This window comes from Hyperolius riggenbachi, chromosome 3 (genome assembly GCF_040937935.1).
Source record: "Hyperolius riggenbachi isolate aHypRig1 chromosome 3, aHypRig1.pri, whole genome shotgun sequence".
Classification (NCBI taxonomy): domain Eukaryota; kingdom Metazoa; phylum Chordata; class Amphibia; order Anura; family Hyperoliidae; genus Hyperolius; species Hyperolius riggenbachi.
Window position 1 is genome coordinate 440664247 of NC_090648.1, and position 27347 is coordinate 440691593.

The following is a 27347-nucleotide window of genomic DNA, read 5'->3' on the forward strand; positions in this document are numbered from 1 at the left end:
AAGAAGTCGCTCTCTGTAGATGAGAAAAAGGGGGTTCAACCCTCCACCCAGGAGAACAGAGGCGCCAAAAGGATAAAAGAAAGCTAAATGAGCTTAAAAAACAAATTCTTGGTAAATAGATGAGGTAGTGGTGGACTTACCTCCTCCAAGTAGACACACAACGACTGTAGTAAAGACAGTCAATATATTTTATTTATGAACTCCAAATATGCAACGCGTTTCGCAGGTTTGATCCCGCTTTATCAGGCAATAACAACGGAGCAATAGCATATGTGGTCAGTAGAAGAGCCAGGCACCTCTGGCATCCTCTATTTACTGAGAATTTGTTTTTTAATCTCATTTAGCTTCCTTTTATCCTTTTGGCGCCTCTGTTCTCCTGCATAAATCACAAATTACTTTTCCTAGTATATTATCCATAAACATGAAATTATGCCATCTGAACACATCTTTATGCATTATTAGGAGTTGAGAAGGTGGAACATTTATACACTGTAAATATAAATAAAATTGAGGATATCACCACAAAGTACATTAGATTATAGACAAAATATTTCATGAATAGAGCCAGTTAGTTACACCATTTGTTGATTTAATTCCAAAAAGCAGATCATTTGTTTATATTGCAGCTAGACTCAGGTTTGTACCTGATTTCTCTGAAACTTAAAGAAAGAACCCAGTCTCATTTACGACTTGTATATACTGGCATCATGTTTATACTTATGATTTGATACCACGAATAATGGAAAATCTGGCATATAAATACTTTATAAGAAAACACTAAGGTTGGGTGTCCACTTGTGATTGCAAAATCCCTCTCAAAATAGTTTTGCAACTTAAAACCGGGCAATTTCAGAGTGATTTAGAGGAAAATTTATTTGGGCCCTCACTGTCCTCTATTAAATGAAGATGTGAGTCCAGGAGCACCCACAAATGGCCAAGGTTTAAAGTGTGTGCCTAGATCCTCACCCCCATACTGGGGGGGGGGGGGGCACAACCAGCAGAACCACAAAGGATCGGCACCACACATAGTATTAATAGCAACCTTTCTGTCATTTTAACTTTATTAACTTAATAAAGTATAAGAGCTATTATGTGTACTATGTGTGGTGCTGCTCCTTTGTGGGTTGTGCCCCTATTACATCATTCCCATAATCATCCTATAACCCATGATTGCAATTTTGGCAAATCACAATCTCTCTTGTGAGCTCTGCTCCATTCACTTGCATTTAGCCGAGTGCTTTTAGAATCGCCGGTGATCGCAGCAATTCCAAAGCGTGGCTAGATGAGGTAAAGGGCAGAGATCACCAATCTGCACTTGCCATTGTCATGTACTAAAGCCTCCTCTGTCTCTGACCATGAAAATCCTCTGTTATGCAATAAGAAGCAAAAACAACAAGGAACAGTTACAAATCCTTTATAGTCACGTTTTAAGTTAATAAAGCTTTTTTACCTGAGTACTGGAAGCTGATATAAGCCCATTTTGTGGTATGTCATTCTTGTCCGTTGAATCCTCTGTATCAATAAGATTATCTGTGGGGACATTCTGGACTGGCTTCAGATAGGCAATTTCATTCTGCTTTGAGTCAAGAGTGACGCAAACATCATACGAAAAAGGGAAGGGTAAACTTGTGTCACTGATCTCAGAAGGACATCCCATGGTAAACTGAGGATACACGTGTCTGTTATAAGTTTGAAAAGATGTGTGTGTTTTAGGTTTTCTGCACTTCAAAATTACTGTAACCATAACTGTGCCAATAAAGAAAAAAGAAATGAGAGCTATAGACACTACTAAGTAGAAGGTTGTATTTGAAGATGTTTCAGTATTCTTTGGTTGCTTTCTTATTTCTGGTATAACCTGCTGAAAGTTTTCAGCAACAACCAAACTTAAAGTTACTGTGGACGATAAAGAAGGTTGCCCATTGTCCTTTACCAAAACCACAATCTTCTGACTTAGAGAATCTACATCTTTTAGATCTCTTCCTATTTTGATTTCTCCAGTCTGTTGACCAATGACAAATAATAATGGGTAAGGAGCTTGTAGGAAGTGATAAGAGAGCCAGGCATTATGCCCAGAGTCACCATCCACAGCAATCACTTTGGTCACCAGATAACCTTTCTCAGCAGAGTGAGGGATAAATTCAAACAATGATTCCTCGGTTTCTGGTGATGGGTATAAAATCTTGGGAGCATTGTCATTTCTATCAATGATACATATCTTTACTGTGACATTACTGCTTAGAGGTGAAGATCCGCTATCTTTGGCCATCACCTGAAAATGAAATTCACGTAACTGTTCGTAGTCAAATGACCTTTGAGCGTAAAGAACCCCAGACACTGAGTTGATGGAAACATATGAAGACACCGGGATGCCATCTATATTGTTACTAAGGATAGAATAACTAACTTTAGCATTTTCATTAATATCATAATCTGATGCATGAATCCTATACACTGATGTCCCTTGTGGGTTATTTTCCTGAATATACACAATATAATTTGTATTATCAAAGACAGGCACATTATCGTTCACATCTGAGATGGTAAGTTGGAAGGTTATACTGGTTGACAGTTGAGGAGATCCATTATCTGTAGCTTTTATTGTGATATTATATTGAGACATTCTCTCTCTGTCAATATTTTCTGTTGTCATCAGTTTATAGTAATTGTCAGATGATGAAATCAATTTGAATGGTAAAGAGTCAGAGATCTCACAGACGACATATCCATTCTCCCCACTGTCTATGTCATGAACATTAATTAATGCTATAATTGAATCTGGAGGTGAATCCTCTGGAATAGCAGCTGAAAGAGATGTGATTGTTATTTCAGGGGCATTGTCATTGACATCAGCTATTTGTATTTTTATTTTGCAGTGAGCAGCAAGCCCACCTCCATCTTTTGCCTCTACGGTTATCTTGAACTCTTCTATGGTTTCAAAGTCAATATCTCCTGTTACCATTATGCTTCCACTTTTTGAATCTATAGTAAAAATGTCCCGTGCATTTTCAGGAATATTGCTGAGTGAATATGTAATTTGTGCGTTGGATCCTTCATCTCTATCAGTTGCATGTAGTTGGACAATCACAAAACCTTTGGGTGAATTTTCACTTAAATTGATCTCATATGTGTCTCTGTCAAATTTAGGAAAGTTATCATTCACATCATGAACTTGAATGTTAATGACAGCTGTGCCCGTTTTAGGGGGATCACCTCCATCTAAAGCAGTTAAGGTAAATCTGAAGGAACTCTGCTTCTCCCTGTCCAGGGCTTTTTCCAAAACAAGTTCTGGATATTTAATTCCATCAGAAGCAACTTTTTCTCCAAGTGTGAAGAACATGTTTTCATCAATAGCATATCTCTGCACAGAATTAGTACCACTATCCATGTCTTGCGCATGACCCAACACAAGTTGTGCACCAGGCAAAGCAGATTCACTAATTACTATGTCAAAAACATCTTTTGAGAAACTTGGTGCATTGTCATTTACATCCTGAATTTCCACCTTTATCGTATACAAATGCAAGGGGTTTTCAATCACAGCTTCAAAGCTTATGAAACAGTTCTGCTTTATTCCACACAGCCCTTCTCTGTCGATGCGATCTGTAACATACAATTCTCCAGTTTCCAGATTTACTGTAAAATGCTGCATTTTCCCTCTTGAGACAATGTGAAAATGTCTAAGTGATAATTCCTTTGTATTCAGGCCCAGATCTGTTGCTATATTTCCAACAGCAGATCCCTTTTTTAGTTCTTCAGGTATTGAATAATGAAGCTGAGACAAAATATGTTGAAAGGTAAAAGAAAAAAGAAAACATACAACCTGAAATGTGATCATCTTCCTTCTTCTATAGCAGTAATGGACATCCATAGCTCCTATTGCTTTGACATTTCTCAGTGCTCTTTTATATATCCAAATAGAGACATTAATCGAAACAAATTCTAATGTTCATAGCTAGCAGAATGATCCATTTTAAACCAGACAACAGAATGGAGTATAGCGTATTAATCTTCAGCCTTGTTCTGTGAAAATGCTCTACAAAAACAGAGCTATTGAAAATCTAAGATGAAAATAAATACAACTGTAGTCCTACAGCGGCGCTCAGAGTCTGTCAGTGGAATTGCAGGTTCAGTTATGAAACAGTACAGTTTTTGAAAAAAGTATGAAAACATTGATAAGTTGCCATGACTATCACTTAGTAATCAATCCAGTTTTATTCTTTGTTACATGTAAAGGTGAAGCTAAAATATGTTTCTATCATTCTTTGTAAAGCCTTTATGTAGCTCATTACCTTTGCATACAAAACAAAATGATTTTCAAAAAAGAGAAATATTCATTGCAATGTATAAAGCACACATAGCCAGACAGTACTTTTATGTGTGATTTCAAATGAATCTGTTATATTTATGTTTTCAGACAAAACATAGTAACAATTAAAAGAAAAAAAAACAGAAGGGAAAGCAAAGTAATAATGTGGTTGATTAAATTAATAATTATACCTAAAGTTAAGTTTACTTTGATATGTCATTAACAGAATAGCATTTGATATCAGCAAAATGTAAAATATTATATACTAGATGTTTTTGTATACACACAGGAACTCTGTTGTCAAATGCATCCACATAATATTTCCTTCAATATTAAACACACAATTTAAAGAGAATATTTTCTATATTTGAACCGGTTTAACATGAACTTTTTTTGCCTATTATTACTGTTGGTTTCTGTTTTAAGTGGAAAGAGTGGCTAATCTCCTGCCTTGTGTCATTAATGAGTAAAATATCCACTCTAACCTATGAAAGGATTACATACAAAAATGTTCATTTGTTTTTAATCTGAAAATAGAGGCAGAAAAGGTAGCAAAGAGGAAAAAGCCATTAATGTTTGCAGCACTGAACTTAGACAAAACATTGAATGGACTTAATGGGGGGAGGGAGACACCGAGAGCCCACTATGGTGCAGTATGTACTGGAAGTTAAATGTGGGTGTGTAAATGTAGGAGTGATACTCACAAGTCGGGGTTACCTTCCAGGCAACTGTATAGGCAGGTGGGGAGATTAGACCTGTCCCCACTCAGGATTAAGGAGTCGCTCTCTGTAGACAAGAAGAAAGGGGGCAATTCCCCTCCACCAGGGGTGGACACAGTATTGTAACCAGAAATACAGAGGCGCCAAAAGTGTAAAATAAGATAAAATATTTAAAAGACAGGGAGGTGAGAGGCGCTAAGCTGACTGAAGCTGTTCACAAGCCTGATGAAGCGGGCCAGACCCGCGAAACACGTTGCGATTTAATTGGAGTGTGTAAAAAAAACTTTTTCTGTCGAAAACCCGACATTTTCTTGTGTCTGCATCAGGGAGGTAAGTCCACCCACGACCTCCTTGTCTTTTAAATATTTTATCTTATTTTACACTTTGGCGCCTCTGTATTTCTGGTTACAATTGAATGGACTTAATACAGCCTGGCATTAAGTGGAAATTCAATTAAAATACATATATGTCTACAGCAATCTATTTTAGGATGGTAAGATATTACCATTTTAGCAGTTTTTAGAGTGTATATTAAATAAGATTATTGCAATTGTGTCACTCATAGAATCAAAAAATACTATATGTGATAATCTTTTTATTTGTATGACAAAAATTGTTAGTGTGATAAAATACTGCTTTTAAAATACAAAAAAAAAAACCTGACATTGTGAAAAATCTATACAAATCATTGCCTCTGAATAAATAATAATTGCACTTTCAGGAGTATGTACCTGTACCATTTTTGCATTTTCATGATATTTCTGCTATTTTTCTGTGCTTGTGTTTTTTTCTGGAATATACAGAATACAATCCAGTACTTTGCTAGAAAAAGGAATGGCAGAAGTCAGGTCACATTGTGGCCTCACTGGCCTTCCTTAAAGTAGGCCTGAAGTCTTGCACAGGACAGAAGGAAAACACAGAAATGCACCCTGTATGTATGTATAGAGTTTAACCTGTCTAACTGGCCCTCATTTGTTTGAAATCACAAGTTGTAATTTGATACCTCCCCATTCCACCTGACTGCTCACAACAGATGAGGCAGATAAGCTCATTTGAAAGCACAGGATGTTAACAATATGTCAGCTTCCATGAACGCAGAACATAAAAACAGTGTATATTTATTGCAGGATTTGTATCAGCTGTAACAAAGAAATGTTTTTCTTTAACGGTTATTATGCTGCGTATCTTTCAGTAGAGAGGAAATTCTGAGTCCAGGTCTGCTTTACGATGGACGCTCAACTGGGATATATATAAAACAAATTTAAATATTTACCATGGTGCCAGGCTTCAGACACTGGAAAATGTGTTACAGGTACAGTACAATTATTGTGAGGATGCCAAATAAATGTGTTTTTCTTTATAATTTATTTCACAAGTGCAAGAATTTTTGCTACAGTAAGGTCAAATTTAAACTTCAGCTCCTCCACCCTAGCCATAAAATAGATCTCATTATTTGCAAACTATTTTAGAAAATGGATTTACATCCAGTATGGTCAAAGCTTTCATAATCTCTACATTCCAGTCAAATTTACCTAAAGTATAGTTTAAGAAAAACGATAAACATTTGAATTAAACTGAATTTAATGTTACAGATTGTTATATCAGATATCACAGATATTATAGACAAGAGCATTTAAACATTAATCATTTGTGTACTTGACAACTAACTTGCATACAAAGAAACCTGACAAATCTTACCTCTTACAGACTAACTGTTATTAATGTTTAAAAAAATGTCAGGTGTCTATTTTTACCAACCTATATTATACAACCTCTCCAAATAACTCTCCTGGCCGCAATAGCAGCATAGGGGGCGATATACAGGCTGGGAACGCGAACAATCACTCGCGTTCCCATGCCTGTCGGCCGGTGACGGGCAAACCGGAAGTGCTCGCCGGCGGGTCCTGGGACATCGGAACGGAGCTGCGAGGGCACTGATCGGCTGCTGGGGGCTGAGGGAAGCCCCAGGTGAGTAAATCTCATTTTTTTCATTTGACTTAAGGTTCGCTTTAAACTAATCATAAAATACTCTGTTTTTGTTGCTGCTTCTGCTGTCAGGCCTCCATAACAACAGGGCATCATGTGACACGCTGTCTCTTGACTGCCGGAATAACATTACCTGTGGGCCTGAATGTAGTTTGCTCACTGCTGCCCTAAAATGTGGGACTACTCGGGAACTTAGGGGCATGCAAAAATGATATGTACAGATACATTTGTCTGTCATCGTTGATAGCATCCTTCCTGGAAGGAACACCATACACAACTGGTATCTGTACTCCATACTATTTATTATTTATTTATTGTATTTATAAAGCGCCAACATATTATGCGGCACTGGACAATAGTACTAGACATGCGCATGCATTAAAAAAGGGCACCTGGAAAAAAGGGTGTGGGATATAGCCAAAATTATAAGTTGTAATGTAAAACTATATTTTTCGTTTATATCTTATAAATAAAAATGTAGTGCTAAATAGGTTGAATAAACGGAAATGAAATGGCAAAATACCATCTATAACAAAAAACAAATTCAGAAATGAAACTTCAAATACCGTCTATAACAAAAAACGAATTCGGAAATGAAACGTCAAATAGCGTCTATAACAAAAAATTATATTTACACTTGTATTAAGCATAGTAATACAATGGTAGATTTTACAGGTATTTTACTGCAATTATACCTGACTGTAGGCTCACACAGATCTATCTCTATCCCTAACCCCTAAACCACCCCTTTGTGTAAATATACATAACTTAATAAATTGTATATATTACAAATATTGTACTGTAACTATACCTAACCCTACTCTCACACAAAACCCACCCTGTACCTATCCCTAACCCCTAGACCCCCCTGGTGGCGCCTAACCCTAACCACCCCCTGGTGGTGCCTAACCCTAAACCCCCCTGGTGGTGCCTAACCTTACCCACCCCCCTGGTAGTGCCTAACCCTAGCCACCCCCCCTGGTGGTGCCTAACCCTTACCACCCCCCTGATGGTGCCTAACCCTAGCCACCATATAGTTTGAAAACTATATTTAAAGGGAAGGTCCAAGCAAAAAAAAAAATGAGATTCACTTACCTGGGGCTTCTACCAGCCCCATGTAGCCATCCTGTGCCCTTGTAGTCACTCACTGCTGCTCCAGTCCCCCGCTGGCAGCTTTCTGACCTCGGAGGTCAGGGACACATTGCATACATTTTTACGCATTCCAGCTAGTGCAGGAACAAAACTTTACGCGTTTCACGACTAACGCGTAAAAATGTATGTGTTAATGTTCCTGCACTAGCGGGAATGTGTAAAAATGTACGCAATTCCGCCCTGACCTCCGAGGTCAGAAAGCTGCCAGCGGGGGACTGGAGCAGCAGTGAGTGACTACGAGGGCACAGGATGGCTGCATGGGGCTGGTAGAAGCCCCAGGTAAGTGAATCTCAATTTTTTTTTTTGCTTGGACCTTCCCTTTAAGCATTATACGTATGAAAATGAATTTTAAAATGATAAAGTAAGTGTAAACGAAAATTTACTTGTTGCAGTCCTAAAAGCGAAATTTAAAAATGAAAAAATAAGTAAAACCTCCTATAAGCAAAATTTAAAAACACAAGGTCAAAACTAATTTATAAACGATATTTGTAATAAACCTTATTCTGTAAACAAAAACTTTTGTTAACATGATCCCGTCAACTGCTATTTCTTGGGCGCCAAAATTTCCTGCCGGGCGCCCAATAGCTGATATTTTGCATTGCAGTCTATGGCGGCGCCATATGCGCCCTTTTTTACTGCTACTAGAATTAAAATAGCTTACATCACCCAGTACTAACTGAAGTTTCACTGTCTACTTCACAAATGACTGAACAAATAGAAATAAGACAATGACAGTCGTGTAAACCACTTAACGACCGCCTACCGCCATTAGGTGTCGGCAGGTAGAAGTGGTGTTTCCACGGAAACCGTTCCATGTCAGTTCACGGAGAGTGTCTCCGTGAACAGTCTGTGAGCTGCCGATCGCAGACTAATTGTAAACACGCGGGGAAGAAATCCCAGCTGTTTACATCAATACGCCGTAAAGGAGATCGGCAATCCCCGGCCTTTGATTGGCCAGGGATCACCGTCATTTGATAGTATCCTAGGCAGTGCAGGATGGATTTCCGTCCTGCGCAGCCCATAGGGAAAGGGAGAGGGTGGGAGAGGAAGGGAGCGCAGAAAACGCTGCGGATGCCCCCCCCCCCCCCCGCTCGGCCACACGGAGCGGCGGTGATCAGACCCCCCCCCCCCAGCAGGTAATCTCCCTAGTGGGGAAGTCTGATCGCCCTGCCTTGCACACGATCTGCGCTGCGGGCTGGAGAGCCCACGCAGCGCAGATCAGACAGAACAACCCCGGTCCTTATTCAATGAAAGTCTCTTTACTTTTCACATGTCCCTCACTAACATACCTGTCTTTATAAATGTAAACTTAATAATTCAAAACTCTGTTATCTCTAACGTAATATGGAGAGGTAAGAAATTCAGGTGTGAAGGAATCGTGAGGGATTAAATCTACCTAGCATACAATTACATAATATAGCAGCCATTAGTCACCACATTAATAACTAGTTCACTAATTCATCCAAATTTACTAACACACCTAGCATGTCTTTCAGCTCAAGCTTGGTCACTGATAGGTCTCTTATACATGCCCTATACCCATCTGCATAAAAACCTATAGAGCATTATTCCTATGAAAAAATGGTTATAGCTTAAAAAGAAATTTTAAAACATTTTGCTACAGCAACCAGCTGACAACTTGCACTTTCCCTGACTAAACACATCCTTCTTTTATAACCTCCTCAGAGAGTACACCATCACCCACAACAAAACTTGGAAATGTATCATCATGCCCCAAGTGCAATACCCTCAGACCTGACATGGTTCACCTCGTTTGGTCATGCCCTTCAATTCACTCCTTACAGGTCCAGATTGCCCAAGTGTTGGCATGACTATCCATAACTCATCACAATTGCAAGTAAGGCTTGTTACTATGCTATTTCAAATCCCCATGACCCAGGCTTGGATCATCTACAAGACAACTTAGGCAGTTGCATAGGGCCTGGAGACTAGGGGCCTAGCCACTGCTAGCCTCCACCAAAATGTACAAAAAATGTAGGTGGTCCCCAAGGGTAAGGCCCACATCTGGTAATTGCCTAGGGTCACATTTCACCATAATCCATCTCTGCCATGACCCCTTGATATTGACTGCCCTCAATTCTCCAATATATTGGAATATGTTCTGCTAATGGCCACCAAGAAAAATATACTGACACACTGGACGAACACTCTACCTTCATCTCTCAAACAAGTCTTGCTAGCCATGCACAGTATACTTTTCCTGGATCATATAGAAGCCTACATGCCTAAAGAAGCAGAAGCTTCTAAATTCATGCATACTTGGTGGCAGTTTGCAAAATTATAATATTCACAGTCACTATTGAAACCCTTTTTTCTTTCAAAATGCCATCATATAGTTGGACCAAATCCCCATACCAAGTTATTAGGGCTAGTCTTTACTGTTCAGTGATTATTACTCAATTTATTTATTACTTACTTATTACTATTTTTCAGCTTGTATGGATACCAGTTTGTTATCTTGTTTTTTTTTCTTTGAGTTATATATACAAGATACAATACTCAGCAGATGCAAAATGCAGATGCAAATTTTTTAAATGAAAATTTGCAGTAAATGCAAATGGTCGTACTGTCAGGGAACTGTTCTCCTGTCTAACATGTTCGGCCATCCATACTTTCCACCGCTGATAGACATCGATTTTTTATTTATAAATAGAATTACACTACATTTTTTATACAATTCATTCTATTTATTTAAAAAATGGGTAAATCAAACATTTTTGTTGAATTTGGTATGGCCACCTTAATACTTCAAACTCATGCAAGGAAAAAAAATAAATTTACAGTACAACAGGTAGGTCCTTATTCATTTCCCTTTTTCTTTAGGAGATAATTTCTCATCCTCTGTTTAACTACTTGCCGTCCGCACCAAGCCAATTGGCGTGAACACGGTGGCAGCCCCAGGACCGCTCCACACCGATACACGTGAACAGCTTTCAATGGGGCTAGCAGGAGATCGTGTGCGCCAACACAGGATAGTGATTGGCTCTCATAGGCTGAAGCCTATGACAGCTGATCGCTGTTATAGGCTGACTGGGGGAGGGAGGGAAAAATATGAAAAAAAAGAAAATTTATTAAAGAAAAAAGAAAATAAATATTTACAAAAAATAAACATTTGGAGAGCGGTCAGACCCCACCAACAGAGAGCTCTGTTGGTGGGGAGAAAAGGGGGGGGATCACTTGTGTGCTGAGTTGTGCGGCCCTGCAGTGAGCCCTTAAAGCTGCAGTGGCCCAATTTTAGAAAAATGGCCTGATTGTTAGGGTTTAACACCGCGGTCCTCAAGTGGTTAAAATAACTTTTCAGCACTCTGTAATTGAAAAAGTAGGTGAAAAGGTAATGTCAAAAATATTCTGAGTATTTTCTTTCTTCCTGATGGCTTGAAAAGCATTTTATTGATAAGATGTAAAAATGTCACCTAGGAGAAAACTTTGATGAAAAAGTGAATTGAATAAGGGTCATAGTGAGTGAACAGTGGTAGAGAAGTACAGACGATCATGACTGTAAGGTAAGTAAATAATAGGATCATGCTGGAAACTGTAAGAATCTGAGAGCACAGCAGCTCATTACGTACAGCAAAAGGAAAGCTTTGGATCGTTAAAAAAAACCTCTGGGACACAATACCAAGCCAAAACAACACACTTTATCTAGCAATCCTTAGTAGTGCATGTTTATAAGTTAGTAAAACCTTTTTACCTGGGTAGTAGAAGCTGGTATAAGACTGTCCTGTGGTTTATTATCCTTGTCTGCTGAATCATCTGTATCAATAAGATTGTCCGTGGGGACATTCTGGACTGGCTTCAGATAAGCAATTTCATTCTGCTTTGAGTCAAGAGTCACACACACGTCATATGTGAAAGGGAAAGGTAAGCTTGTGTCACTGATCTCAGAAGGACACCCCAGGGTATACTGAGGATATACATTCCTGTTATAAGTCTGAAAAGATGTGGGGGTGTTAGGTTTTCTGCACCTCAAAATAATTGTAACCATAACTGTGCCAATAAAGAAAAAAGAAATTAGACCGATAGACATTACTAAGTAGAAGGTTGTATTTGAAGATGTTTCAGTATTCTTGGGTTGCTTTCTTATTTCTGGTACAACTTGCTGAAAGTTTTCTGCAACAACCAAACTTAACGTTACTGTGGATGACAAAGAAGGTTGCCCATTGTCCTTCACCAAAACCACAATCTTTTGACTTAAAGAATCCACTTCTTTAAGATCTCTTCCTATTTTGATTTCTCCAGTCTGTTGACCAATGACAAATAATAATGGGTCAGGAGCTTGTAGAAAATGATAAGAGAGCCAGGCATTATGTCCGGAGTCACCATCCACAGCAATCACTTTGGTCACTAGATAACCTTTCTCGGCAGAATGAGGGATAAATTCAAACAATGATTCCTCGGTATCTGGTGATGGGTAGAGAATCTTGGGAGCATTGTCATTCTTATCAATGATACATATCTTCACTGTGACATTATTGCTAAGAGGTGGAGATCCACTATCTTTGGCCATGACCTGAAGATGAAATTCCCGTAACTGTTCATAGTCAAATGACCTCTGTGCATACAGTACCCCAGTCACTGAGTTGATGGAAACATATGAAGACACCGGGATGCCATCTATATCATTACTAAGGAGAGAATAACTAACTTTGGCATTTTCATTAATATCATAATCTGATGCATGAATCCTATACACTGATATCCCTTGTGGGTTATTTTCCTGAACATACACAATATAATTTGTTCTATCAAAAACAGGCACATTATCATTAACATCTGAGATGGTGAGTTGGAAAGTTATACTGGTTGACATTTGAGGAGATCCTTTATCTATAGCTTTTATTGTGATATTATAGTTAGACATTCTCTCTCTGTCAATATTTTCTGTTGTCACCAGTTTGTAATAATTGGCAGATGATGAAATTAATTTAAAGGGTAAAGAGTTAGAGATTTCACAGGCAACATCTCCATTCTCACCACTGTCTATGTCATGGACATTAATCAATGCTATAATTGTATTTGGGGTAGAATTCTCTGGAACCGTAGCTAGAAGAGATGTGATTGTTATTTCAGGGGCATTGTCATTGACATCAACTATTTGTATTGCTACTTTGCAGTGAGCAGCAAGCCCACCTCCATCTCTTGCTTCTATAGTCAACTTAAATTCTTCTTTGACCTCAAAGTCAATATCTCCAATTACTTTTATGCTTCCATTTTTTGAATCTATAGCAAAAATGTCCCTTGCATTTTCAGGAATATTGCTAAATGAATATGAAATTTGGGCATTTGCTCCTTCATCTGCATCAACAGCATAAAGCTGAAGGATTACAAAACCTTTAGGGGTATTTTCTTGTAATTTTATCTCATATGAATCTTTATCAAAACTAGGAAAGTTATCATTTACATCATGGACTTTAACATTAATGATTGCGGTGCCTGTTTTGGAAGGGTCACCTCCATCCATTGCCATTAGTGTTAATTCATAGAAACTCTGCTTTTCTCTGTCCAGGGATTCTTCCAATTTAAGTTCTGGATACTTAAGACCATCAGAGGCAACTTTTTCTCCGAGTGAGAAAAACTTGTTTTTATCAATTGCATATTTATACACAGAGTTGGTGCCAATATCTGAATCTTCTGCATGGCCTAAAGCAAGTCGTACACCAGGCAAAGCAGACTCACTAATCACAATGTCAAAAACATCTTTCGAGAAACGTGGTGCATTGTCATTTACATCCTGAATTTCCACCTTAACCATATACAAATGCAAAGGGTTTTCAATAACTGCTTCAAAGCTAATGAAACAGCTCTGCTTCATTTCACACAGCCCTTCTCTGTCGATGCGATCTGTAACATACAATTCTCCAGTTTCCAGATTTACTGTAAAATGCTGCATTTTTCCTCTTGAGACAATGTGGAAATTTCTAGGTGATAATTCCTTTGTATTCAAGCCCAGATCTTTCGCTATATTTCCAACAGCAGATCCCTTTTTCAGTTCTTCAGGTATTGAATAATGGAGCTGAGACAAAGCATGCTCAAAGGTAAAAGAAATAACAAAACATACAACCTGAAATGTGACCATCTTCCTTCTTTTGTAGCCATAATGGACATCCATAGTTCCCTTTGCACTAAAATGTCTCCGTGCTCTTTTATATATCCAAATATAGAAGTTAATCTAAATAAAAGCTTAGTAGTTTTCAAGGATAATAGAATGATCCATTTTAAAGCAAAAGACACAATGTAGTACGGTATGCAATTCTGCAGCCTTGCTCTATATAAATGCTTTAAAAATCCAGAGCTACTGGAAATCTAAGATGAAAATTCAATTGCAGTCCTACAGCGGCGCTCAGAGTCTCTAAGTGGAATTGCAGGTTTATTTTTGAAATGGAAGCATTAAATACAGAAATGGGACAATTTAGAAAAAAGTGTTCTTATTTACTATGCATACATGTGTTTCTATATTATACATTAATTATGTTTCTATCATTGTATTTTCCTAAAGTCTTTCTGTACCCCTATTTTCTTTGCAAGCAAAACACCTAGATGTTCTTTCAAGGTATAAAAAAATAGTTTTTAATATTTTAACCACACAAAGTCACAAATAACTTTTATTATTAGTAACTGCGTAACTTTAAATTCATTTGGTAGAATCATATTTTCAGACAAAATAAAAATACAGTAATAAGTAAATGGAAAAGCAAAATTATTATGTGCTTGATCAATTTAATAATACTACGAAAAGCTAAGAAAATATCTTCATATAACATCAACACCATATTAAACAATTTGCAGCTAGGTATTTATGTAGGCATACAGGAACTCTCTTGTCAAAAGCACATACAGAAAACTTTCCTTAGTAATAATTACATGATTTTAGTGAAATGCAAAAAGTATCTGTTCAGAAATCAAACAGGTGATATTTTCTATAGTGACATAACTTTGAAGTTTAAAGTTTTAGAGATGGTTGTTTTTGTTTACTTATTTTTCCTCTTATCAATCCATGCTAAATGGGCTCCACTTTATATGAAACTAGGGTCTTACTTTCTGCCTTAGCTCATCAGTAATTAAATACCAATCAACAACTCTGACATATCAAAGAAAAGCACAAAAAAAACCTCAAGATTTTCTTACACTAAAAATACCAGCAGAAAGGAAGCAGAGAAATATAACTGCCAGCCCTGCTGAAGCACTGAGCTGATAGACCCTATTTGCCAAGCCTTAAAGAGAACCCGAGGTGGGGTTCTCACAACAAAATCCCCATACAGAGGCTGGCTTTGCCTATAGAGCCCAGAATCAGATCCCCCCTAAATCCTCCCTGCGCTCAGCCAGACCCCATAAATTACAGCCGCGCTGCCGACACGCAGCGTGTCAGCAGCGGCTGTGTTTAGCTTCCTAACATCAGTCTCCGCTCTCCCCGCCTCCTGTATCGCTCCGGTCCTCGCCCACGTCCCTTCCCTTCACGCTGATTGGAGGGAAGGGACGCGGGCAGGGACCGGAGCTCTGCAGGAGGCGGGGGGAGTGCCGAGACTGACGTTAGGAAGGTAAACACAGCCACACAGCGCGGCTGTGATTTATGGGGTCTGGCTGAGTGCAGGGGGGATTTCGGGGGGATCTGATTAGCAACAGAGGCTGGGCTCGATAGGCAGAGCCAGCCTCTTTATGGAGATTTTGTTGTGAGAACCCTGCCTCGGGTTCTCTTTAATAAAGCCTCTCACCCACACTAGGCGGAATTTCAATAAAATAGCAATAAATGACAGAGGAAAGCTATTTCTAGGATTTTATTATAAAAGGTGTTTCAGAAAACATTGTTACTGTTCTACACATAACATCAAAAAAGTTGAGTACCATGTGTCAACGTCTCCCATGGTTATTATAAAACTTGCTCCTTTATTAATGACCATGCTGACAAAGTAACCCCTATTGTAGATAACATAAACTCAAGTGCTCCTTGACACATACGAATCTGTTAGGCAAGCTCCATAATTGTGTATCAACACTTTTTAAACTTGCAAACACCCCCTGAGCCCACATAAATTAAAAAAACAAACTAGCTTTACTTCTTTTGTCTGATAATTATGATTGGTACTGGATTTCAACATGTGAACATTTGATTGAATGTGTAGTAGAGATTAAAAATATTACAATTCCAAGGTCTGATACTGAAATTCAGTCTAATTCAGATGTCAGCATTATCTCCATAAACCCACTCACAAGATTAGTCTCATCATTTACCTATGGATTTCTAACTAGTTATATTTGCAGCAGAGGGGCCTTTGTGGTTTCTTTGTTGTTTTTTGTTTTGTTTGGGGTTTTTTGCCACACACAAATCTTTAGTTTCCAAATTCCAATTTATTTTCTAAATCATATATACTGTATGTTGTAAGAGAAAATATCCAATGCGAACAATAATGTTTGAAGTATAAGTAATGAAAATGGATTTAATGCAACAATAAGAATGTTTTAAAATTGCTAAATACAAACAATACAACAATATTTATTAATTATGTTTCTGAGATAGCCAATAACCTCTAAGCACATTACCCGCCACAGCCAATACCTGCAAGTGTTTTTTTGGTTGCAGAGAGCTGAAAAGTTATTTTAAACAGAAGATGAAAAAAGAAAACTTAGGAGGAAAAGGGAATTGAATAAGGGCCTACCTGCTGTACTGTGCATCTCATTTTTTTCTTGCATGAGCTTAAAATATTAAGGTGGCCATACCAAAATCCACCAGATCATGACACTCTGATAGCAAAGTGATAAGTAAGAAGCTAAACTATGTTACAATGACTTAGAGGACCACTATAGTGAAACATTGTAAACTTTAAAATACATGAAAACACATAAATAAAAAGTACATTTCTCCCAGAGTAAAGCATGCCATTAATTACTTTTCTCCTATGTTGCTGTCACTTACAGTAAAGATAGACATCATTTGGCAACCTCCTAAAAGTGGACATTTAAAAGAGCCTCAACAGCATTTGCCGCGATAGAAGACAGTTATGTTAAAAATCTAGGCAAGGTTTTCTATCATTAATGTTCTTCAATGTTCTCAAACCATGGAACTAAATTGGTGAGTCAAGCCAGTGAGTATATTTTCACAACATGAGCAGTAATTTCCAAAATAATACAGGTTATCTTATGCAAAGTAGCTTTTTACATACCAGCAGTGTCAATAAATGAGGTGTATTACTCTGATTTCAAGTAACATCTAGGCCTTTGCTTTACTGTGGAGAACATATAGTTTTATGGCAATAGTTTAGAAGCCCAAAGTAGATTATAACTGCATACCAATAAATGCTGTATTAAACACCATATTTTCTTATAGACATATTCATATTTACTGTATACACTTCCATAAAACATTTTTTAGACTAACATAAGACGGCATGACCAGAGAAACACCTTTACATTCACCAGCCTTTCTCTGATATTTCAGAACTACCTGTTGTCAGCTTTTTTTATATGAAGATTTAAATAGTTTGCCTCAAAATAAATACATAAGTGCAAATGACTAAAATGTATGAGAAATGTGTCTCAATATAAGAAGAAGCAGAGATGCTTATTAATAATTTCCAAAAACTAAGGTCAAGATGATGTGTTGTCCTGGCTAACCAATAGGATCATGTGTTTTAGTCAAAAATTAAACACAGACAAGACAAAGAACATTTATATTGTGTTTTTCTCCTAATGGACTCAAAGTGTCAGAGCTGCAGCAACTAGGATACGCTCTATAGGCAGTAGCAGAACTAGGGAGTGTTACCCAAGGTATCCTACTGAATAGATACTGGCTTACTGAACAGTTAGAGCTGAAATTTGAACCCTGGTCTCCTGTGTCAGAAGCAGAGCCCTTTACCAGTATGCTATCCAGACACTTTTATTTAAACCCTGTAAATCCTTATTATTCCCTCTTGACATCTTCTCTGTTTTTGCTTCAGTTTCTATTAGCCTCAATATCTGGACTATTTAATTTTGAGAAATGTAATTGAGTAAACTTACATTACAAATTGATGAATTGTGCTATGCATTGTAATTCTTCTATTTACAATTCTCTGATAAAAATGTAAAAGTTTAAAAAAATAAATTGTTGTTACAATTGTTACAAGCTAAGTAATTCTTGCTTACATAAGGAAGGTTTCCTGGGAAAGCTTTTGAAAGCTTACATAAGTACCTGGAATTGCCATCAACATTTTATTTTGGCTAAACCACAGTATAAAGTAGATTAATCTCAAGCCATACCTATTCAAACACAACCCTTACCTGTAAGTCATGAGCTGCTTGCAACCCATTTGCTTGCTGATTTACTTCTACTGTATCATTTGTATCAATAAGATTGTCTGTAGGGACATTCTGGACTGGTTTCAGATAAGCAATTTCATTCTGCTGTGAGTCAAGAGTCACACACACATCATAGGAGAATGGAAAGGGTAAGCTTGTGTCACTGAACTCAGAAGGACACCCCAGGGTGAACTGAGGGTACACATTTCTGTTGTATGATCCCAAGGCTGTTGGAGCGTGTGATTTTCTGAATTTAAAAATGACTGTTGCTATCACAGTTATAATAAATAAGATAGAGATAAAGGCAATAGAAACCATTAAGTAGAATGTCAGGTTAGATGGGGCATCAGAATGATTAGGTTGGCGTTTTATTTCTGGTGCCACCTGCTGAAAGTTTTCTGCTATAACCAGGTTTATTGGTACTGTAGATGACAGGGACGGAGCACCATTATCTTTAACCAGAACCACTATCTTTTGTCTTAAAGACTCCAGGTCTGGGAGGTCTCTTCCAATACTGATTTCACCAGTTTGTTGTCCTATTATAAATAAAGATTGGTCAGGAGCTTGTAATAAATGATAGGAGAGCCATGCATTGTGTCCAGAATCTGCATCTATTGCAATTACTTTGGTCACTAGATAACCCTTTTCAGCAGAGTGAGGAATAAATTCAAATACTGGTGATTCTTCTGTGTCTGATGATGGGTAGAGAATCTTAGGAGCATTATCATTTTTGTCAACAATACATATCCTCACTGTTACATTACAGCTCAAAGGTGGAGATCCACCATCTTTTGCCATCACCTGAAACTGGAACTCCCGTAACAATTCATAATCAAAGGATCTTTGTGCATAAAGAACTCCAGAAATTGAGTTTATTGAAACATATGATGAGACTGGAATATCTTCAATGTTGCTGTTTAGAATGTTGTATGTGACTTTTCCGTTCTCATTAAGATCGATGTCTGTTGAGAATACCTTATGTATAGAAATTCCTGGCTGGTTATTTTCAGAAAGATATATAATGTAATTATTTTGGTCAAAAAAAGGAGGATTGTCATTGACATCTGAAATTACAAGTTGTATGGTTTTGTTGGAAGACAGTTGGGGTGTTCCTTTATCTATTGCTGTAATAGTGATATTGTATTCTGAAGTTTGTTCTCTGTCTAGGCCGGCTGTGGTTTCTATTTTGTAATAGCTTCGAGAAGAAGACACTAGCTTAAATGGCATTTTTTCAGAAATATGACAAAAGGCTTCACCATTATCTCCAGTATCTAAATCCCGAACATTAATGAGAGCTATAACTGTCCCAACTGGAGAATCTTCTGGAACTGTGGTTGAGAAAGATGTTATTTTTATTTCAGGGGGATTGTCATTAACATCAATAATTTGTATTGATACTTTGCAATCAGCTACAAGGCCACCACCATCTTTTGCCTCTACTGTTAATTTGTACTCTTCCGCTGTTTCATAATCTAAGTTTCCTGCAACAGTAATTACACCACTCACAAGGTCCACTGCAAACATCCGTTGAACATTTTCTTGAATATTTACAAATGAATATGCAATCTTTGCATTATTTCCTTCATCTTCATCAATAGCATGCAACTGGAGAACTAGAAAGCCAACAGGTACATCTTCATTTAAACTTACACGGTATTTGTCCTCCTTAAACTTTGGAAAGTTGTCATTGACATCATGCACTAAAATTTTAATGAAAGCAGTTCCTGTTTTTGGTGGTTGCCCGCTGTCCAGTGCAAATAGAATCAGTTCATGGCTCTTTTGTTGTTCTCTATCCAGTGCTTTTTGTAAAATAAGTTTGGGGTATTTAACTTCATCTATAATGTTTTCTCCCAGTGTGAAGAAGTCATTATCACTGATCCTGTAACTTTGCACAGTATTGGTGCCAAGATCCGGATCCTGAGCATGTCCTAAAGCAAGCTGGACTCCAGGCAATGCTGATTCACTGATCACAATATCAAATTTGTCTTTCAAAAAGATTGGAGGGTTATCATTAACATCCTGTATTTCAACATTAATTGTATATAAATTCAAAGGATTTTCAATCACAGCTTCAAAGCTGAGCAAACATGTCTGTTTCATGTTACATAATATTTCTCTGTCTATTCTTTCCACAATGTATAAATCTCCTGTGTCCAAATTAACATGAAAATATTTTGTATTACCTTGTGAGATTACATGGAAATTCCTGAATGCCAGTTCTTTCACATTTAATCCAAGATCCTTAGCTATGTTTCCTATTGCAGATCCTTGTTTCAACTCTTCAGGTATTGTATAGTGAAGCTGAGCACAAACATGTAGAAATGTGAAACCAATTATAAAAAATGCTTCTTTCCAGATCATTTTCATTCTTCTAGAATAACCAATTTTCAAATTATCTGTCACAAGGGAAACCTTACATCCAATTCATCTTAAGAAGATGTATAAAAAATCATATAAGATACTGCTTCTTTTCTAGCAGAAATGTGCAAGTTGCAATAGAAAGAGCAACAATCCTGCCTTGTGTTTCCTTATGCAGCTCTGCAAAGTGGCACTGTGAGGATCTAGAATTGTTATACACTTAGCTACAAGATCTTTTATGATGCAACAGTGGCCCCAACTGGCATAATATTGAAATGCAACACTATTTTTGAAACAAAATTATATCCAGTTCACTCAAGCTTTTAAAATTAGTATGTTTAAAACAAATTTATATAAACAATAGTTTAACCGATATTATAGATAAATGTTGTTTTAATTAAAATGCAAATGCATTGAGAATGTTACTTAAAGTGGACCTGAATTCTGGCACAGGACAGAAGGAAAAATGCACAAATGCACTCTGTATGTATTTAGAGAGTTTAGCCTGTCTAATCCCCCCTCATCTGTGAGTAATTTCCAGTGTTAGAGAAGAGGCAGACAGCTGACAGAGAAGCTAATTTGTAAACACAGGGGCCCATATGCAATTAACTATTTCTCCTGAGTTTCAATGACTCAATGACTCTCGCTTATAAATTCATTTATTTTTACATTTGGTATTTATAGATGTAGGTACAGCCGCCTTTGAAGTTTTGTTTGAAACTTCTATAATTGATTCTCATTTACAAATCAGCTTGATGAAAAGGACAGCCTTACGTCATAATACCTACATTTCATGTTAAAACAACATCAGAATAAAAAATACAAATATGCAATATATTTTTTGAAAAACTAAGAGTATATGAAGAGTACTATTTAAAAAGTAATTTAAAAAAGTGTTATCAACACACAATTCCATTATATGCAATGAGTATGCAGAACTGCATAGACAAACATACTGAAATGCAAGAACACACACACACACACACACACACACCACACACACACACACACACACACACACACACACACACACACACACACACACACACACACACACACACACACACACACACACACACACACACACACACACACACACACACACACACACACACACACTTACAATTACAACAAACTTTCAAGTAAACCTGTACAGTGGACAAACATGCATCCTCCCAAGTGTTGGGGTGCTTAATAGTTAAGTTTTGACTCCTAGTTTAGAATTTAAAGTTTTGAAATGCACCATGCAGTTAGATTGAAGCCTGGTCTTAAGTGGAGGAGAAGAACAGCAGAGCTATGATAAGGAAGAAATTAAATCTGTTACTTGTAATCTGACTGACTCTAAAATGAGGGGTTACTGGGGGATCTTATGGACTTAAAAATGGTATGTGTTGTCATCAACAAAGTTTTACCGCCTACTTGATAATCAAATTATTTAATTAAAAAATTGAGATAAAATTTCTTTAAAGAGCACCAAAGTGTGGATACAGCTTATCATCTGTTGATACTATCAATTATTCACAAAGAGAAACTTTTATTTACTTATGCACAACTGTTGCTGAAAGATCTTATCTTTTGGTCCAGCCCCCAGCTCTGCTGTCATGAGTAGGGATGGACGGAAATGCCAATTTCCATTTCCGCCAAAAAATCCGCTTTCCGCCATTGCCAATTACCGCTACCGTTTCTGCTAATGATTTCTGCATTCCGATGCAGATTTTCGCGGTAATTTCTGCCAACTGTAACATCGATTTTCTCAAAAACTAAAAAGTCTTTTTGAATATCGCATATCGGTAATGCAAATTTTCTGCATTTTACATTACAGTCAACAGTGGCCAACTTTGGTGGTTAATAGCAAAGGCCACGTAGGTTCTAAAAACACCAAATTTTCAGGGTATGTTAAGCAGAAAAGTGGAAATAAGAGGGGAAAAAATCTTTTAAAAAGACCTTGTAGTTTTTGAGAAAATGTATGTTAAAGTCGGTGGAAATTTCCACGATTTCCGTGAAAATTGCAGCGAAAATCCGCATACCGCACTTGCATTACCTATTTCCGAATTTTGATGTGGAAATGCAATTTCCGATTGGAAATTCAGAAATTGCATTTCTGCAGAATCCAAATGAGCATCCCTAGTCATGGCCCACTGTCAGATCTCTGGCCATTACCTAATTATGCAAGACTCCAACTGAATTCAAAGGATTATGGAGGATCATTGAGGCTAGCAGGAATGACATCATTTTTATCAATTTTGCTCTTTAATTACCTGTAGATCACCAAAGGAAGACACTTTCACCCACAAAAATTTAGCATATATTACATATTCTCATGGAAGATACCACACATGCAGATTTTAAACATCATTTAAAGGAATACATGTAAATGAAAAATAAGTATAAGACTAGGCAAAATCAATTTCACAATTTTATTGCCTTATTGCATCATGCCCAGTCTAGAATAACGCCAAAAATACTACTTATAAATGCAGTTACATATTAAGTGTATATATTTCACACAAATAGGTAACATAAATCACATTTAATCTATACGAAGTTTAAATACTTATATTTTCACACCTGCTCTAAAGTACATCATAAAACATTACAGAATGAACAATGCTGCTAGATCCTATCATTATATCTGAGTATTTAAAAATAAATGATCTTACCTCGGATGAGGAATGGATTTGTAAAAAATTTTTATTGGACACAAGTTATAATGTTTTTCACAGGTCTCACTGGCTTCTTTAGGTCAATAAATAAAACACCATGAAAACAGGTGCTCCAAGTCCTCAGCGTTTCACTTAACAGACACTGTTTTATTTACCTGAAGAAGCGGGTAAGTCCTGTAAAATGCATCATCATTTGTGTTCAATCACCTATTTTTTTACAAACCCATTCCTCTTCTGAGGTAACATAATTTATTTTTAGCAACCTTATTAACAATTTATTTTTAACGAACAACATCCCGGCCTTCTAGGGGTTCTCCCCTGTGATATATTTTCCAGTGGTTTAATTTATTTGGAGATTGACCATAGAGATTAACCCAGAATTATCCACATGGAGAAGGAATTCTCCACAGGCTTTCTACTGTGGTTACCTCTAGCAACCCATCTTTGTAAGTAGCACTTTTATTGATTCTTATCCCAGTAATTTAGATAATCCACCATATCCTGTTTTCTTTTGTTGTTCTTTTCCCCTTCCGGTACTAGAGTTCTTCAACTCAACTGGAAAAGGTTTTTCTAGAAAAATGCTCTGAATGCTAAACACCCATTAGTAGTTAAAATAAGTATCCATGGTGTCAAAAGATTGAAGCAAGTTAAACCTCTTATTTTATGGCATTTTAAGCCAACCTCTTAATAAGTGACCGAGACTTCAAACATTAAGCAAGAAAAAATAAAATAATAATAAAAATAGAGATTTACAGTACTAAACAGGTAGTTAGTGAATAGGGGTGGTGAAGTACAGTTTAATTACTGTAAGAACATAATGGAATGATGTTGCAAAATGTTAGCATCAGACCAGGTGCACAGCTGCTTAATAAATACATCAAAAGCAAAAATGTTGGCCATAAAATACCTTTGAAATGCAAACACTAGCAAAAATAACACATACCATCTACAAATATTATTTTTTATTTAGTAAATGCGTTTTACCTGTATAGCCGACGCTGATATAAGACTTTCCTGTGGTTTGTCATTCTCTGTTGAATCTTCTGTGTCAATGAGATTGTCTGTAGGGACATTGTGGACTGGTTTCAGATAGGCAATTTCATTCTGCTTTGAGTCAAGAGTCACACATACGTCATATGAGAAAGGGAAAGGTAAGCTTGTGTCACTGATCTCAGAAGGACATCCCAGGGTGAACTGAGGATATACATTCCTGTTGTAAGTTTGAAAAGATGTTGGAGTGTTAGGTTTTCTGCACCTCAAAATAATTGTAACCATAACTGTGCCAATAAAGAAAAAAGAAATGAGCCCAATAGAAACTACTAAGTAGAAGGTTGTATTTGAAGTTGTTTCAGTATTCTTGGGTTGCTTTCTTATTTCTGGTACAACTTGCTGAAAGTTTTCGGCAACAACCAAACTTAACGTTACTGTGGATGACAAAGAAGGTTGCCCATTGTCCTTCACCAAAACCACAATCTTTTGACTTAAAGAATCCACTTCTTTAAGATCTCTTCCTATTTTGATTTCTCCAGTCTGTTGACCAATGACAAATAATAATAGGTCAGGAGCTTGTAGGAAGTAATAAGAGAGACAGGCATTGTGTCCGGAGTCATCATCCACAGCAATCACTTTGGTCACTAGATAACCTTTCTCGGCAGAATGAGGGATAAATTCAAACAATGATTCCTCAGTATCTGGTGATGGGTAGAGAATCTTGGGAGCATTGTCATTCTTATCAATGATACATATCTTCACAGTGACATTACTGCTTAGAGGTGGAGATCCACTATCTTTGGCCATGACCTGAAAATGAAATTCCCGTAACTGTTCATAGTCAAATGACCTCTGAGCATACAGTATCCCAGTCACTGAGTTGATGGAAACATATGAAGACACTGGGATTCCATCTATATCATTACTAAGGATAGAATAACTAACTTTAGCATTTTCATTAATATCATAATCTGATGCATGAATCCTATACACTGAAGTCCCTTGTGGGTTATTTTCCTGAACATACACAACATAATTTGTTCTGTCAAAAACAGGCACATTATCATTAACATCCGAGATGGTGAGTTGGAAAGTTATGCTGGTTGAAAGTTGGGGAGATCCATTATCTATAGCTTTTATTGTGATATTATAGTGGGACATTCTCTCTCTGTCAATATTTTCTGTTGTCACCAGTTTGTAATAATTGTCAGTTGATGATATTAATTTGAAAGGTAAAGCATCAGAAATTTCACAGACAACATATCCGTTCTCCCCACTGTCTATGTCATGAACATTAATTAATGCTATAGTTGTATTTGGGGTAGAGTTCTCAGGAATTGTAGCTAAAAAAGATGTGATTGTTATTTCAGGGGCATTGTCATTGACATCAAGTATTTGTATTGCTATCTTGCAATAAGTGGCGAGCCCCCCGCCATCTTTTGCTTCTATGGTCAGCTTAAATTCTTCTGTAATCTCAAAGTCAATATCTCCTGTAACTTTTATGCTTCCATTTTTAGAATCTATCATAAAAATGTCCCGTGCATTTTCAGGAATGTTGCTGAATGAATATGTAATTTGTGCATTTGAGCCTTCATCTCTATCAGTTGCATGTAGTTGGACAATTTCAAAACCATTAGGAGCATTTTCATGTAAATGAATCTCATATGCATCTTTATCAAATTTAGGAACATTATCATTCACATCAAGTACTTCAACATTAATGACAGCGGTGCCTGTTTTGGAAGGGTCACCTCTATCCATGGCCATTAATGTTAATCCATAGAAACTCTGCTTCTCTCTATCTAGAGATTTTTCCAAGATAAGTTCTGGATATTTAATTCCATCAGAGGCAACTCTTTCTCCGAGTGAGAAAAACGTGTTTCCATCAACTGCATACCTCAATATGGAATTAGTACCAGTATCTGAGTCTTCCGCATGTCCCAAGGCAAGACGTGCACCAGGCAAAGCCAATTCACTAATCACTATGTCAAAAACATCTTTTGAGAAACTTGGTGCATTGTCATTTACATCCTGAATTTCCACCTTTATTGTATACAAATGCAAAGGGTTTTCAATCACAGCTTCGAAGGTTATGAAACAGTTCTGCTTTAATCCACACAGTCCTTCTCTATCGATGCGATCTGTAATATACAAATCTCCATTTTCCAAATTAATTGTAAAATACTGCGTTTTGCCTCTTGAGAGAATGTGGAAATTTCTGAGTGATAATTCCTTTGTATTCAAACCCAGATCTTTTGCTATATTTCCAACAGCGGATCCCTTTTTTAGTTCCTCAGGTATGGAATAATGGAGTTGAGCTAAGGTATGCTCAAAAGTAAAAGAAATAAGAAAACATACAACCTGCAATGTGACCATCCCTTTTCCTCTGTAGCAGTGATGAATATCCATGTTTCTTATTGTACTGAAGTATACCAGTGTTTTTTGTTCATATATCCAAATTGAGAAACAGAGTCTAAACAAAGGCTAATGTTCATATTTTGCAGAATGATCCATTTTAAAGCAGAAAACATAAAATGATGTCTTGTGTAATTGTGCAGCCCTGGTCTGTGAAATTGCACTACAAATCCAAAGCAACTGAAATTCTGAGATTGAATAAATACAACTATAGTCCAACAGTGCCACCTGGAGTAACTAGTTTGAACTGCAGGCTTGTTTTTACAATCATATTATACAGTTATCCTACATATCATATTTATCATTCAGAATGGGGATGTAAACAAAAGTTAATTCACCTTTGTTCTTTACTGCACAGAAGAAGGAAATAAGAATTCTTCACATTTACTCCTATTGTCCTTTTGCAAAGCCTTTATGTGTCACTCAGTCCCTTAAATACCATTACTTACAAAATAGGAAAAAAGTGAT

At 37.0% G+C, this 27347-nt stretch overlaps 1 protein-coding gene across 9 annotated transcripts in view; it reads right to left on the bottom strand.

The window, feature by feature from the left end:
• Positions 1–27347, bottom strand: part of LOC137564200 (protocadherin gamma-C5-like) — a 669033-nt gene that overhangs the window by 542340 nt on the left and 99346 nt on the right. The window contains exon 1 of one of the 9 annotated variants that reach the window (XM_068277748.1): positions 24459–26985. The exons of 5 other annotated variants lie outside the window; for them this stretch is intronic. In XM_068277748.1, coding sequence (XP_068133849.1) covers positions 24459–26873 — 2415 coding nt within the window. In that variant the 5' untranslated portion in view covers positions 26874–26985. Of the gene's footprint in view, positions 1–1450; positions 3884–11875; positions 14309–18435; positions 20046–24458; positions 26986–27347 lie in introns of those variants that run through there. 3 more of the 9 variants (XM_068277764.1, XM_068277747.1, XM_068277746.1) reach the window with 3 other exon arrangements.